Consider the following 17,145-nt stretch of genomic DNA (forward strand, 5'->3'; position numbering starts at 1 on the left):
CCCCAAAGATACAAATGTAGTGAAAAGAAGGACCATATGCACCCCAATGTTCATAGCAACAATGCCCACAATAGCCAAAGTGTGGAAAGATCAGAGATGCCCTTCAACAAAGGAATGGATAAAGAAGATGTGGTGCATATATTACTCAGCCATCAGAAAGGATGAATACCCAGCTTTTGCATCAGCATGCATGGGACTGGAGGAGATTATGCTAAGTGAAATAAATTAAGCAGAGAAAGTCAATTATTACATGGTTTCACCTATTTGTGGAACATGAGAAATGGCATGAAGACATTAGGAGAAGGAAGGGAAAAATGAAGGGGACAAATCAGAGGGGAACATGAACCATGATAGACCATGAACTCTGGGAAAGAGACTGAGGGTTTTAGAGGGGAGGGGCTTGGAGGATGGGTTAGCTCAGTGATAGGTATTAAGGAGGATATGTTTGCATGGAGCACTGGGTATTATATACAAACAATGAATAATGGAACACTACATCAAAAACTAATGATGTACTCTATGGTGACATAACATAAATAAAATAAAAGTTAAAAAAGTTGCAACTTCTCCATTCCCTTACCAACACTCGTCTTTTCTGTTTCTGATAATAGCCATCCTAACAGGTGTGCAGTGATAACTCATTGTGGTTTTGATTTGCATTTTCATGATGTTCAGTGACATTGTACCTCTTTTTTAAAAAAGATTTTATTTATTTGTCAAAGAAAAAGAGAGAGTGCGCACAAGCAGGGGGAGCGGCAGGCAGAGGGAGAAGCAAGCTCCCTACTGAGCAAGGAGCCTAATGCGGGACTCGATCAGGCCTAGGATCATGGCCTGAGCTGAAGGCAGATGCTTAATCAACTGAGCCACCCAGGCATCCCTGATCATCTTTTCCTTATGTATTGGTCATTTATAGGTCTTCTTCAGAGAAATGTTTATTCAAATCCTTAGTGCATTTTTAAGTGGGTTTTTTTTTTTTCTAGAGTTGTAAGAATTCATTATATATTTTAGGAATCAATTCCTTATCAGATACACAATTTGTAAATATTTTCTTCCATTCCATATGTTGTTTCCGTTGATGGTTTCCTCTGTTGCACAAAAGCTTTTTAGTTTGATATAGTCCTGCTAGTCTATTTTTGCTTTTGTTGTTTGTGCTCTTGGTATCATATTCATGAAATCATTACTAAAACAATGTCATGAATTTTTCCTCCTCTTTTGTTCTAATACTTTAACAGTTTCAGGCCTTATATTTTGAGTCTTTAGCTCATTTTGAGTTAGTTATTGTTTGTGGTGTGTGAAAGGCTCCAGTATCTTACTGGAAAAGCTTGGTTTTTCATTGTGGAGTATGATGTTAGCTGTGGGCTTTCCAGAGATGGCCTTTATTATCCCTCCATTTCCAGTTTGTTGAGAGTTTTTATCATGAAAGGGTATTGAATTTTATCAAATGCCTTTTCTGCATCTGTTGAGATATCATCATGTGATTTTTATGCTGTATTATATTAATGTGGTATATCACATTAAGATTTTTGCATCTGTGTTCCTCAAGCGTATTTTCCTTTCCTTGTGGTGTCTCTGTCTGGCTTTGAATCAGGGTAGCACCGTCCTCGTAAAATGAGTTTGGGTGTTTTTTTTTAATGTTTTGGAAGAGTTTAAGAATGATTGAAATTAATTCTTTTTAAATGTTTGATGGAATTCAGCAGCGAAGTCTTCTAATCTCAGGCTTTTCTCTTTTGAAAGGTGTAGTCTAGCTGAAGGTTTATTAATTTTATCTTTTCAAAAAACCAAGTTTAGTTTTTGTAATTTTAAAAATTATTTTTCTATTCTTTATTTTATTTATGTCTACTGTAATCTTTATTGTCTCCTTCCTTCTGCTTGGGTTCCTTTTGTTCTTTTCCTAGTCCCTTGGTGTAGAAAGTAAGGTTGTTTATTTAAAAGTTCTTTTTTAACGTAGGTATTTGTTGCTATACACTTCCATCCTAGTACTGCTTTTGCTACATCTGTCAGCTGTTCCTCTACTCATCCATTTAGTTTTCTGCTCCTTACAGTTTATAGTTACTGGGGGTATGTGTTTATTCCATTTATATTTTCAGATTTTTTTGGTTGGTACATCTCTTTTAAAAAGTTTTTTTAAGGAACAAATTATACAAATGATAAACTTTTAAAAACAATATTAAAATGTATATAGTAGGGAAAAATATGTATATAATAGAAAAACAACAACCAGCCAACAAACAATAAAACTCTTTCCTGATTTCTAGCTTATCTCTAAAGAAGTGACTATTATTGGTTTATTGTGTGCCCTTCCAGAATTATTCTTTTAGCTTTAATTTAGATTGTTAAGTTCTAGAAGAAACAGTTGAAGATTCTGCTTTCTGTGAGCTGTTCTACAACAGCTCTGGCTCAAAGTCCAGTGATCCAAATGGTAGTCTGAGTCATGGATAGTCAGCAGGTGTGGCCTATTTGGGACATTCTCAAGAGGGAGGTGTCATGTCCTTCCATTACCAGTAGTTTAGTTTATATTTTATTTTATACTCCGTGCCTTTAGGCATGTAGGGGTTTAATTACGTTACCCATGTTTGAAGGAAATAAAAACAGAAACTGACTTTGTATTTCTGTTTATTTTTTATGTTTTTTCCCCTACTTAAATTCTTTTCATTGTATAATCAATTGGGTCTCATTTTATTTTCTTATCATATGACTTCGTAACAATAATACATGTACCTTTCTCTGAGGTCGAGATTTATTTGTTGGTAGTATTGACTAAAAAAAGAAGAAAAAGATTATTTTAATCTTTAATTAAACTTAAGAATCAAATTGCAAGGCATACCTCAAACTTAGGTACATCAGAACCACTTGGGATGCTAACCACAAATGTAGATTGATTGATTGATTGAGCTTCCTTTTCTTCACCTTCCACTTGCCCTTCCATTCCTACCAGAGTCATATTTAGTAAACTTGATACGTAGCCCAAGGAGGTCCTGAAGGAGGTCATCCCAATATGAAATTTCCATATTGGGAACACTGCATATTGGACCATCTCCAAGGCTATTTGAGCATTCATTATTTCCAGCTGCTAAATTTGTTACTTGCTTTACAGTATTCATTTTTGCTTTATTTTTTCACCTATATAGAATCAATAATGGTGAAGTTTTCTTGTAGAATTTGAGCTGACAGGATTTGGGTATGGGAAATTTCTCACAAGTCACTGTTGCAGAGGGAACAGCAATGTTGTAATGGTTCTGACCTCCTTCAGCAGGGTCATTGCACAGACCAAAACAACAGAACATTTGAAAGCAAAATTGATGCCATGCTTTGTGGAAAACAGAGCAGGAAACTGTAGTGGTCTGATGGAAACTGTGGTAAAAATAATGAGTAGTGAAGTTAGCTCATTTGGTAAATGTTAACTACATGACATGAGCTTATGCTCTTGATACAAGTCAAATCCTTCTCAGTTGCCTGGATAGTTGTGTTGACTTTTGTCATATTGGATATTGTCATTTAAGAACCATTAGCTGAGATGCAAATGTGATCTAGAAATTCTCATCCTAATGATCTGGTTCAGAAGGAGGGGAGCAGTAAAAACAAAGCTGGTGGTAGTATATAATTTAGAGTACGCTTAGCTGAGGGGTCAGCAAGCTGTGGCCTGTGGTCAAAATGTGGCCCACTCTGTTTTTGTGTGGTCTGTTAAATGGTAAGAATTGTTTTACATTCTTAAATGGTTGGGGGAAAAAGAAGAGAATACTTTGTGACAGGTACAAATTATGTGAAATTCAAATTTCAACATCCATTAATTTTTATTGGAGGACAGCCATGCTCATTTGTTCATGTAGTGCCTGTGGATGCTTTTGGGCCTCAACAGACCATATGGAGTTGCAAAGCCCAACATATTTATTATCAGGTCTTTACAGAAAAATGTAGACCCTTGATTTGACTCACTTCTCTACTAAAAACTGACACTCCTTGGGATGGAGGAATTGTAGACGTCAGAATTTGACCTCTTTCCATCTTTAATCCACTCTTAGTGGATTAATCCACTCTTAGTTTTTTATTTCTCTGGAAAATTTTATGTTTAAGTTTTTATTTATAAAAATAACCTTCTGAGGAAAAAAATAATTCTACCCCCCACCCCATGGGGAAAGCCTGTTTTTGTTTTTACTGGAGGCTCGGGTGGCGCATGATAGTTTATAAAATGGCTTCAGAGGTAGGGGCTAGTGGGTAGACAAAAAATAACCTGGGGTGGGAAAGAAAAACAACCAGGCAGAGGTAAGAGGTGGGTGGTTCCTTCTCAGCCCGATTTAGGGGAGGGAGGTGGTGCTTCAGTGCTTCTGAACAATACGATGGATCCCTTCCCTCAACCCAGCTGGTAGCTCTGGGGGTTCTTTGAGTTAGAGTCAGTCCAATATGGTGGTGGGGGGGTACCCATTGTTGATGGGGGCCAAGGTACCCTCTGCCTCCCACCAAGCAGCCCAGGTCCTCACCTTTGGGGCTGTGGGCTTCCTGGGTCCAGAGAGCTGCTGCAACCACAGCTACTACAAGTAGGGTTTTGTGAGCACTGCAGCTTCTTAATTTCTTGTTGTGCTTTGTTGCAGAAACATGTGGAATTCATTCAAAATACATGAGAGCTGTCTATCCAACCAAAACTTTCCCAAATCATTACACGATTGTCACGGTAAGTGCTTGGCCCAGTGGCAAGTCAGACAGCCCATAGACAGGCAACTGGTCACCACAGACCCACTGAGGTAGGAAGTGGCTGATCCCCATGCTACATGTTTCATAAGTTCATCGCTTCATTCAGGCTAGGAGGTAGCATCTCATTGCAAGGCCAGTCCAGTGCTCTGAGGTGTGAAGTATGACTGAATGTCCCAGCAATAGGCTAATTCACCTGTGTGACAAACTAGGATAGCTTCTCAGAGGTGAGAAATACCATTCTCCTTTTGATCTTTGGCTTTGCCTCCATTTATCTGAAGGTCTTCTGGGAAATGTAGGTATGTGTGGGGACAGCCACTTTGATGTAGGAAATTTCTTTTTTTTCCTAATCTTTTCATTATATTTAACTTGACAAAGCCTTCTGTTTCAAATAAATTCTTGCTGGTTAGATCTCTTTAAATAAAGCAGGTGAAGCAAGTGAGTTCTCAGGTATGATAAGAAATAAGTGAAATGATCAAAATGAACTCAAAAGAAAATAAAATTATATAACTTTTATAGATCTAGAACACATCTTAAGGAGTCCTTCACTTCAACCTTTATTACCAAAGGCCAAAGGATATTGTGTTTGTATTACTTTCCAGACACAAAGATATTTATGTCTTTATTACTTTATTACTTTTATTTATTGCTTTGCATTTATACTTTTATTGCTATGGAACAGTAACTATAATATTTAAATTTTAACTCTTAAGTAATAATATGTAATTTATGCATGTATGCTTGTTTGTGTATGTATATACTATATATACACAAACATTTATACACATGTGTGCATATATACATACATATACTTGCAGATTTTCCTAAATACTCAAATTTCATAGCTCACATACTCCCCCCTGAGGTCTACCAAGGCGACACTCTGTCTTTCATATGGTAACTCTCATACAGTAAACTAGTGTTGTTTCCACAGTCTACTGCCTGTTTAGTGTCATAGTTTTTACATGTTTGTGCTTTTTGTTGATTTTTAAATTGCTGCTTAAAATAGCCCTCCAGCATAGTGCTGAAGCACTGTCTGGTGCTCCTAAAAGCAAAATGGCTGTGATGTGCCTCATAGAGAAGATACATGTGTGTTAGATAAGTTTCATTCAGGCCTGAGTTATAGCAAACCAATAACCTAGGGTACATAAGGTATCTTTAAACAAAAACAGACAAAAACAAGATTATGTATTGATCAGCGGACAAACGTCTTATGACTAGAAGCTTGCAGGAACCTATCCCTATATTTTCTCTAAGGGTAGTGGTTCAGTATTCACTAATTCAGTGTTTGCAGCAACTTTATAGAACGTAATTACTAGAGACAACAAGGAAATGCAATAAAAACCACAATGAAATATCACCTTATGCCTGCCAGGATGGCTAGTATCAAAGAGACAAGAAATAACATGTCAGCGAGGGTGTGGAGGACAAGGAAACTTCATTCACTGTTGGTAGGAATGTAAATAGGTGCAGTCACTGTGGAAAACGATACGGAGTTTCTGCAAACAATTAAAAATAGAAATACCATATGATCTGGAAAGAAAATGAAAGCACTAAAGTGAAAAGACATACACTCCTGTGTTTGTTGCAGTATTATTTACAACAATAGCCAAGTTACAGAAGTATTTAAGTGTCTGTTGCAAATGGCAAGGTTTCTTTTTTTGGTGGGTGAGTAATATTGCACTGTGTATGGTATATAGGGACTATTACTCATCTGTAAAAAAGAACGACATTTTGCCATTTGTGACAACGTGGTTAAACCTAGAGGGTATTATGCCAAGTGAAATAAGTCAAACAGAGAAAGACAAATACCCTATGATTTTACTTATACGTGGAGTCTAAAAACCAAAACAAATGAACAACTAACAAGCAAAAGCCAAAATAACAGAAACAAGATCAGAAATACAGAGTATAAAGTGGTGGTTGCCAGAGGGGAGGGAATTGGGGGGATTAATAAAATAAGTGAGGGGGATTTAGAGATACAAACTTCCAGTTATAAGTCACAGGGATGAAGAGTACAGCATGAGGGGGCACCTGGGTGGCTCAGTGGGTTAAGCTGCTGCCTTTGGCTCGGGTCATGATCTCGGGGTCCTGGGATCGAGTCCCGCATCGGGCTCTCTGCTCAGCAGGGAGCCTGCTTCCCTCCCTCTCTCTCTCTCATTCTCTGCCTGCCTCTCTGTCTACTTGTGATCTCTCTCTGTCAAATAAATAAATCTTTAAAAAAAAAAAGACTACAGCATGAGGAGTATAGTGAACAATAAGATCATAATGTATGGTGACAGATGGCGACTATAGTTACCATGGTAGACATAGTGTAATGTATGGAATTATCAGATCACTATGTTGTACACCTGAATAGAATTGTCAAGTCACTATGTTCTACACCTGAAACTGCTATAACATAGTATGTCAGCTATGCTTCAACAAAAAAAGGATTGAATGTACCTATGGACACATACATAAATATACATACATTATATATAAACACACATATAACATGTATATATAAATAAGGGGTTATACATAAGTGCTAATAACTTACTGTAGGTATGTATTCTATGTTCTGAAGGAATATCTCTAAATTAATCCACCTAAAAGTGGTTATAAATGCATGAGCTATCATAGGCATTCAGTGAAATGTATAGAAAAAAGAAATATGTGTGATCGTATTGTAAGAATTATTGGATTGATTGATGGGTGGAAAGGAAGATGGTTAGAGACTAGGCAGGGTCCATTCTAAAGTGCTGGTAACACATTTAACCCCTTTATCCAAGATATTTGATACTTAAAAGCTTACAAGTAGTACATTTCTTGCTATTTTTGCCAATATAATCAGTGGCTGATCATTATTATAATGCAGGAAACTTTAATATATAGTAATTAATCACATAAGAGTTGTATTAACATCATCAGTACAAGCCATCTGCCTAATGTCATTCATTTTCTGCTCTAGACTATGGTAGAGCCAGAATAGCTACACATGTGTATAAATACCTATACTTATACCTACACCTATACCTACCCTAACACCAATACCTATGTATGTACATACACACACACACACACACACACACACGCACGCACGCACATATATATATATTTGGTATTTGGGTTCAGACCCAGAGGTTTTATTTTGAAAGGTATATGACATCTTTCCAAGACCTGAGTTATAGATCTTACGCTATTTCAATTTAACTGTGTTTTATTGATACATCATTTTATTCTAAATCGTTTTTGAAATTATCATTTTAGGGATTATATCCAGAATCCCATGGCATCATCGACAATAACATGTATGATGTAAACCTCAACTTGAATTTTTCACTTTCATCAAAGGAGAAAAATAATCCTGCTTGGTGGCAAGGACAACCAGTATGTAGCATTCTACATGTGACTGCAAAATAATCTCCATTCTTCAGTGTGACAGTGGATCAGACTTCCCCTCTCCACTTTTGCATTATCTTTCTAATTTCTAAGGGTGGAGGGTGGTGGGAAGGTGTTTCACCACTTATAATCGAAATCTTCTAAATATGTATGATTGCTCACCTAACTTGCCTTCTTTTGAAACTTGGATTCATATCAATGAATCCAAGATTCATTGAATCATGAAGAGTCTACATATCAATATAGAAACTTCTCAAAGGATTTTCTGTTAATGCCCCCCACACCAATTTTGTTTTATGATCCTTTAAAAGGGAAGGAGGAACTGTACAATTTCACCAATTTGGGAAAAAAAAAGATATTTCTTACTGCCTTAATATGTTTTTGATTTTTGAGGTAGATCCCTGGGTAATTAAATTTTGCAACTGTCAATACTGTTTAATTTCAAAAAAATGGCACCATTCCTAACAGTTCTACACTAATTATTCTCTTCACTTATCTTAAATTTTTTCTTCTTACAGATCTGGCTGACAGCAATGTATCAAGGTTTAAAAGCTGGTAGCTTCTTTTGGCCTGGATCAGACGTGGCTGTCAATGGGTCCTTTCCTTCCATATATAAGATATACAACAGGTAGTGAAGTGTTTGCAGAGATGATCCCACCTACGCAGCCATGATTAGGACATTTTTAGTCTTAAGCTTGATAGTAATTCTGTTTTTCCAGTTGTTTGGGTCAAAAATCTTGAAGTCATCTTTGATTCCTCTCTCTTACAACCCTCATCTGGTCTGTCAGTAAATGCTTGTGGCTATAATTCAAAATATATGCAGTCTGAGAACTTTCTATTATTTCCAGCATTACTGTTGTGGTTGGAGCTACCATTGTCTTTTTGCCTATATTACTGCACTTGCCTCTTTGCACATTTCCCTGCTTCTATTTTTGTCTTCTATCATCTACTCTTAATCCACCAACCAGCATGGTAACTTAAAAAAAAACATGTCTACTTTGCACCAAAAACTTCCATGGCCTCCTGTCCCATTCGCAGTAGAAACCTGCAGGGCCCTATTGGTATGACCCTAACCAAACCCCTGTGTCTCATCCTCTCCCACTATCAGGTTTTGACCTCCTGGGTGGGCCTTGACACACCTGGCTTGCTCTACTTAGGGCCTTTGTGCTGATTGTTCCTCTGCCTGAGATAACTCACTCCATGTATCTGTACAGCCTGTTCCCTCACCGCTTTCAGGCTGTTGCACAAAAATTACTTTCCCAGTATTGTCTTGGTCTGATCAAACAAAGATTTATTTCAAACACCAAACCATCCCCACCCTGGTTTTGTAGTGCCCTTACCGTGCTATAGTCTTGTCTTTTCTACATAACACTTGTCACCTTGTGATACACTATATAATTTATTTGTGTATCAGATCTATTGTTTATTGTTTGTCTTCACTAGAATGTCATCTCTAGAAAGGAAAGCATCTTTGGTTTACCCACTAATAAATTTTGTTTAAATTGAACTAATAGTGTGTGACACTAGATGCTCAATATAACATAAATGTATAAATGAATGAAGTAAATAAAAATAAATTAGATGAATGGATAATAATTAATGGTCTTTTATTTCAGTTGGAAAACTGCAGGAGGGAAGGATAAGAAGGAAAGAGAACAATATACATTTAATTTATATTGAGACAAATATATCTCTATATAATTATTGAAAACAGGCATCCCTTTTGAGTAATACTGAGTCCCCTTCAGTATTCTGATCACATATGAACACAAAATGGATATCTAAAAATATCAACCTGTCTTCCTGAGTAGGAATATAATGGAATTATTTCTAATTTGATTAATTTTTGAAAATTATTTTTTCCTCTTCAGAAGTATCCCATATGAAGAAAGGATCTTTACCTTGTTAAAATGGCTGGACCTGCCCAAAGCTGAAAGGTATTATCTAGTATCAGAGAAGTACTATCCTATTGGGATATTCGTGGGTATAATATAAAATTATTTCTTTACTGCAAATGACCATTTCTGAAAGAAACTTGGATTTCCTTTTTTTTTTTTTTTTTTTTTAAGAAATGTTCAAGACTTATTTGCTCTTGAGAATGTGATGGGCATTATGGGGCAATAGAAATGAGAGCCAGTAACAGAGAGTAGAGGCAAGTATCACAGAACCAGATACAGCCTGGAGGCAGAATGGAGAGCAGATCGGAACCTTTGTTATGAGGACAGACTCAGGGAGCCCAAGGTGCCAGAGCAAGGCCCCAGCAAAGGCTTGGAGTCAGAGCATCCTGCAAGAAGCAAAGAGTCAGCAGAAACCAGACATTTAAAGAAAGAAGGAGAATGGCAGAACAAAGAGTGGGCTGAAAGTCAAGAGGGTGGCAAATATAAATGCCTGGGCATAGCGGGAGAGGACTCAGCAGCATGAGCAAGACAGATTTTCCTAAACGAGTCAGAGCCCCACTCACACCCAAGAAGGTCTCACTGACTTCCTGTTAGAAGAACTTTGTGCTGGGGCCAAGCTGGACCACTGGGCTTGGACCAAGAGAAAGAGGCCAGAGGAAGAGAAGGAAACTGCCACCAAGTTCTAAACGTATACACTTCCCAAATCCAACCTGCAAGTTTATTCCGAGCTGATAATGGCTTTCTCCGTTTCCCTTTTACCCCTAGGCCTGCTTTTTATACCATCTATGTGGAAGAGCCTGATTCTGCAGGACATAACAGTGGGCCAGTCAGTGGCAAAGTAAGTGTGTTTGACTGAACAAAATGTAAAATGATCTAGCCCTAACCCACAATGTAAAATATTCTTGAATTACCACTAAATAAAATGTATTTGATACAAACATTAAGACATTAAAATAGTGAGCAGTCTAAAAGAATGTCTATCTTATTAAACCATAAAAAAATTAAAAGTCTAGGAAAAAAGATACCTGCTTTATTTGCTACATCGTGATTCATTTGAGAGACATTTGCTGGGGACTTAGATGCTGCACTGTTATTTCATACAGTGGAAGCAGCAAGGCTAGATACTGCTTGCCAGTTCCACATGGAAATGCCACTCATTCCAAGCTAAGTCACCTACAAGTCCGTGGTGGACTACCCCACTGTCTATTCATGCCCTTTTTTCCATTCATAAGGTCCTTATAATCGGACTTAATATGCTAGTGCCTCAGGCAGAGTTCTTCCTCTCCTCCTGGGCCTGCATTATTGAAGTTGACTTTTTTTTTTTTTAAAGGTTTTTACTTATTTATTTGAGAGAGAGAGAGAGAGCATGAGAGTGAGGAGGGTCAGAGGGAGAAGCAGACTCCCTGCAGGGAGTTTGATGTGGGACTCAATGCAGGACTCAATCCTGGGACTCCAGGATCATGACCTTAGCTGAAAGCAGTTGCTTAACCAACTGAGCCACCCAGGAGCCCTAAAGTCGATGTTTAAATACTAGTTTTGTCATTATCTAAACCATTATGCTACATTTTTACTATAGGAATGTAAGCCTTAAGTATTACTTAAAAAAAATAGAGTCATCTGTCCTCCAAAGTCCACTGAAGACTCTGTTGTCCTGGACATAATGTAAAGCTGTGGAGGCTCCATGAGTATGGCATTTTCCTGCTTCACAGAAACTTAATGTAACAATTGTCCTCTGTTGGAATACAAGCATGTTTATTTTAGCACCCTGACTTTGTGGTTTATCAGAAGTGTCCTCCTTACTTTTTCCCATTAAACCAAAATGATTCCTTATACAAGGTTCTGCTCAAGTCCTACCTCTTTAAACCTTTTCATCCTTTGCATTCCAACACTGCTTTTGACTATATCTCAGAAATTTTTTAAGATTTTTATTTATTTATTTGAGAGAGAGAGAGATCACAAGTAGGCAGAGAGGCAGGCAGAGAGAGAGGGGGAAGCAGGCTCCCCTCCCCGCTGAGCAGAGAGCCTGATGCGGGGCTCGATCCCAGGACCCTGGGATCATGACCTGAGCCAAAGGCAGAGGCTTAACCCACTGAGCCACCCAGGCACCCCTATATCCCAGAATTTAACATATAATCATGCTATTTTAAGGGTGAGTGGCATAGTACCTATCTGAAGTATATTCAGCACTTCTTTTCTATTTTAATCCTTTTTTTTTTTTGAGAGACTAAGAAAGCAAGCAAGTGCATGTGAGCTGGGGAAGGGAGGGGGAGAGTAAGAGGGACAGAGAGAATCTCAAGCAGATCCCCCAGTGAGCTTGGAACCTGACACAGGGCTTGATCTCATGACCCTGAGATCATGAGCAGAGCCAAACTCAAGAGTTAAACTCTCAACCACCCAGGTGCCCCTCTATTTTAATTCTTACCCGTATTTGATACAAATATTTGAGAGGGGACACTATAATCTGCATTTGCCTGACCCCTGCTGCTGACTTAATATTAAGTACCATATCTTTTTCTTCTAGTCAATGCTCTAGTTTGGTCCCCAAATAAATTTTAAGTATAATTTTGAAAGGTACTGCAAAGGAAAAGATCAGGGTGCCCTGACAGATTGTTGAGGAGGTCCTAACCTAGTCTATGGTGGAGTGGGGACTGGTGCTGCTTAGAAAGTTCTCTGAAGAATAAAAAAGAGAAAAGTTCACAAATGACTTGGTTGAGGGAGTCGCTGATTACAGTCGAGGAATGCACAGAATGAACAAATGAACAGACAGGCAAATTGACCAATGGTTAGATGAATGGACTACATGATATAATAGTTAATAATCATAGCAGTTAACTCTTACTGTGTGCACCTCTGTGCCAGGCACTGTTGGAATCCCTGTGTGGGGATTATCTCTCACCAATCTCTAGAGTGCAGTGGCCCAGAGGCAAGGGCTAAGGGGAAATCTAGAGAAGGAGGCAGGGCACCAAATCATGCACATCCCTGTTGGCCATGGTATGTGTAATGGAAACACTGAGGCAAGTGACATAATCAGATGTGTGTGTATTTAAAGATCAGTTTTACTGTATGAGAGGAATGGGTTAGAGGGAACGGGGAAGGTGAGGGGAGACAAGTTAGCTTTTACAACTTTCCCGGAAAGAGATCATTGTGTCTAGGATTAGGGTAGAGGCAACCATCACGGAAGGTAGGAGATCATTTGAGGTGGATTTGGGAATAGATTTGGCATGGCTTTCTAGGAGTTGGGTGTTGGGGTGGTGGATCAAGGACAATTGTCAGATTTCTATCATGAGCTGCTATAGGTGTTTCCATTTACACCAGTGAGGTGACTGAAGGGGGTTAATTCTGGAGGAGAAGATCATGGTGTGCTTAAGCTGCTTGTGATGTCCAAAGGAAGATGCCCAGAAGGCAACTGAACATGGATTAAAGCTCAGAGGAGATGAAGATTGAGCAGCTTGGCAGTATGTAGATGGTGCATGGAAGTAAAGAGCTCCTAGGGAGAAAGTGAAGAGTGAAAACAAAAGAAGGATGAAGACCACACCTCATTTAAAAGTTAGAAGAAGAGGCAAAGTGGATGGAGAAACTGGATGCCTTCATGGCTTTGTTATTGTTACTAGTATTTTTAATCACATACTTTAATTCAGAGTTATGACATAACTTGAAATCAAAAAGTCTGTTTTAGTTTGCTCACTCACATTGTTGAAAGCTTAGTAAGTTCTAGGTGTTTCACTCATCAAAACCATCTTGCTCTTGCTCCACTATCCCTTTAAAGTCTACTTTGAACAGTTTCTGGTGAACCTAATGTTGTGCAAGACATTCTTAGGGGTGAAGAAAATGAGTCCATTACCCAGAAACCATGTGGAAGGGGCAAATAAAAGAAATAATGAGTTAATGTACAAGGAGTTTTTATTTTAAGAAACCTTAAAAATGTGATAGCTTAAACAGTGTTTAAATGGGAAGCTGATGGTGGCCTGGTATAAGTGAAGAGGGCTTTATGAAATGGGGTTGTAGTAGATGGCAAGAGAGACATTTAAAGTCTGGTGAGACCAGCAACTTCTTGATACCAAATTTGTTCCAAGGATTCTCTAGTATGGAAGTTGAATTAGGTGTAGAATGTCCTGACTGGTCCTGGGTAGCTTTAAATAATGGTCTAACTTGAACAAGTTTCAGTTAATTCATTATTGAGAAACAAAGTATTACATCTTAGACGGAATGGAAAGTTGAAAAGAAAAATTCAATTTGGAAAAGAAACCTGAAATTAAGTACAAATCAACTTAAATTGTTGATAATGCTCATGAACAGGATGGAATGATTCTAGAGCGCTAAGGGCCTCCACTTTTTGGGGAAGCACGTGGAGGCAGAATACACAGGAAGGATGTTGTACCTATTGAAAAGCCAATGATGTTAAGGCTGCATAGAGCTTCCTACTAGCATTCTCCTCTGCAACCTTGAATTTCATTTTATAATAAGGAACTTCTAGATCCAGAAAACAGTTGTTTATTGAGAGTCTAACCATTTAGCTCATTGTGTCGGAATGGAATCTGTTGTTTCCACAGTATCCACTCCAAAAGTGAATGATCACGATTCCGTGGGGAAGAAGCAAGGTTTTCTAATCTGAACTTGGTTTTCCCAAAGATTCAAACATTTCTGTTCCTATTTATTATCTTCCCATCCTAAAAACTGTTCACTTATTGCCTGTCCCAGAGATTTCTTGTTTCTCTCCTTTGTCTGGGCTAGAGTAGGGGACTAGCATCTAGACACTTAACATTTAGTAAAATGTGCTATATGTTGAGTGGATACTTTATGAAAGACTCTGTGCTTGGGAAACATGTGATGAGTTAGGTCGCAGGGTCTCTTCCCTGCAGGAGCCACACTTTCCTGGGGAGGCAGACACATGCACAGATGATTTCAATCTGTGGAAAGTCCAATGGCAGCAGATGCCAGGAGGCTGGGAGATGACAGAGCATGGGGGCTGTTAGTACAGTTGGGAGGAGTGAGTAGAATGACCACAAAAGGAGGCATAATTATGCCATAACAGGTGGGAATTGTGACTCATGGTCACAAACCAGAGTGCATGGTCACCTTAAGAATCGGAATCAGGATGGGCATCTGGATGGCTCAGTGGGTTAGGCATTTGCCTTTGGCTCGGGTCATGATCCTGGGGTCCTGGGATCCAGCCTCCTAGCTAGCTCCCAGCTCAGCAGGGAGTCTACTTGTCCCTCCTCTCCCTCTGCGTCTCTCCCCACCAAGTAAATAAATAAAATCTTAAAGAAAAGAAGAGAAAAAAAAAAGAGCGGGAGTCAGGAAAGCAACTCAAGAGTTGATGCATTTAGTGGTAGATTGAACCGGTTTGAATTCAAGTCCCTTATTAACTGTGGGACCATGAACATGTTACTTAACTTCTTTAAACCTCAAGTTTCCTGGTCTTTCCTCCTGGAAATTCCAGGTGGTGGAAATAGCACCATCCATGCATATTACCATGCATATTACCATATTACCACACCATATTACCGTATTACCATGACAATTTCATGAGGTAATATACTAAAGCTCTTGACAGTAATTGGCTTGTAAAAGTCTTTCTCAAAAAAGAAAAAAAGCTATCATTTTATAATAGTACTATAAGAGATTACACATTTTTCCCAATCCCTTGCTATTACATTTTCCTAGTCACTGAAAAAATAATTATGTCAGTTACTGACATAACATAATGTTATGTCAGTTAAAATGTATTCACTTAAACCTTGTCAGTCCAATGCACTAGGGTGATGAAGTGGAGAAAAATTTTAAAAACACAAAAGAACGTAACCGATAAAATAGACATGAACTCCAGTTCACTGTTCAGAGATAACCACTATTAATACACTCTTGATATATTTCCTTTTCATTTTCTGTGCAAAGAAGTTTACTGAGAAATGTTAAATATATTTAAAAATGAGGGGCGCTTGAATGGCTCAGTCAGGTAAGTATCTGCCTTAGGCTCAGGTCATGATCTCAGGGTTCTAGGATGGAGCTCCACAAAGGGCTCCCTGCTTAGGTATAAATCTCCATTTGTACTCTCAGTGTTTATGAGGACAAATGCCCAGAAGTTAGTTGTTAGGTTATAGGGTATGCGTCTTTTTAACTCTCTGGTTAGGCATTGTCACGTGATTCCCCCAGCACCCATGAAGACTTCTACAGAGGTGTCCATGGATAACCCCTCCCCAACACTGGGCATGATCATGAAAGCCTTTGCAGCTGAGTAATGTTGTGGAGGTTGAACGTTTCTCTTAGATATTTATTGGCCAATAGTCTATTTTCCTTTGTTGAAACATGGTTTAATTTTTTTTTTAATTTGCTTATAGAAATTTAGGGAATCCATGTGGTAGCATGGATGCTAGGCTCTGATGTCCTACTTCAAAATCCAGAAATTTCAGAGAAGGACATTTATTCAATTTTTATTCCCTTAGATAGTGATTTCATTAATTAATGCTTAATTCATGAAGAAAATCTTTTTTTTTAAAGATTTTATTTATTTATTTGACAGAGATCACAAGTAGACAGAGAGGCAGGCAGACAGAGAGAGAGAGGGAAGCAGGCTCCCTGCTGAGCAGAGAGCCTGATGCAGAACTCGATCCCAGGACCCTGAGATCACGACCTGAGCCGAAGGCAGTGGCTTAACCCACTGAGTCACCCAGGCACCCACATGAAGAAAATCCTAACTCTAATTTTTCCCCTCAGGTAATTCAAGCCTTACAGTTGGTAGATAAAGCTTTTGGTATGTTGATGGAAGGCTTAAAACAGCGGAACTTACACAACTGTGTCAATATAATCCTTTTGGCCGACCATGGTACACTTTCTTTTCTTTTTCTTTTATACTTTTCTTTTTAAATCATATTTTATCATTGATTATGTCTTATCATTTCAAGGAACATGCGAAAAGGATAGTGATATTTTAGAGTTTACTTCCAGACTTAAAACGTCTTGAATGAGCGAGGAACAAGTTTTGTGGTAGGCTGTGAGGAATAGAGGACTAAAACTAAAATTTCTAGTTTATTCTAACATTCATTCTGAAAATCCATCCATATACTTACTTTTCTGTAAAAAGTAAGGGATATGGCTGGGTTATTGTTCAATCAAATATTTTTTGAGTGCCTATTCAATGTCAAGTACTTGACTAAATAAGGTGTATTTGGAGGTACATAAA

The 17,145-nt window shown here is 38.3% G+C and overlaps 1 protein-coding gene across 1 annotated transcript in view; it reads left to right on the forward strand.

Annotated features, from left to right (window-relative positions):
- The window catches only part of ENPP3 (ectonucleotide pyrophosphatase/phosphodiesterase 3), a 72,474-nt gene that overhangs the window by 20,618 nt on the left and 34,711 nt on the right, over positions 1–17,145 (forward strand). The window contains exons 7-12 of the mRNA XM_032843490.1: positions 4,587–4,666; positions 7,936–8,055; positions 8,586–8,695; positions 9,939–10,004; positions 10,731–10,803; positions 16,680–16,788. Coding sequence (XP_032699381.1) covers positions 4,587–4,666; positions 7,936–8,055; positions 8,586–8,695; positions 9,939–10,004; positions 10,731–10,803; positions 16,680–16,788 — 558 coding nt within the window. The remainder of the gene's footprint in view (positions 1–4,586; positions 4,667–7,935; positions 8,056–8,585; positions 8,696–9,938; positions 10,005–10,730; positions 10,804–16,679; positions 16,789–17,145) is intronic.

Source organism: Lontra canadensis, unplaced genomic scaffold (assembly GCF_010015895.1).
Source record: "Lontra canadensis isolate GAN:19392208 unplaced genomic scaffold, GSC_riverotter_1.0 scaffold141, whole genome shotgun sequence".
Lineage (NCBI taxonomy): Eukaryota > Metazoa > Chordata > Mammalia > Carnivora > Mustelidae > Lontra > Lontra canadensis.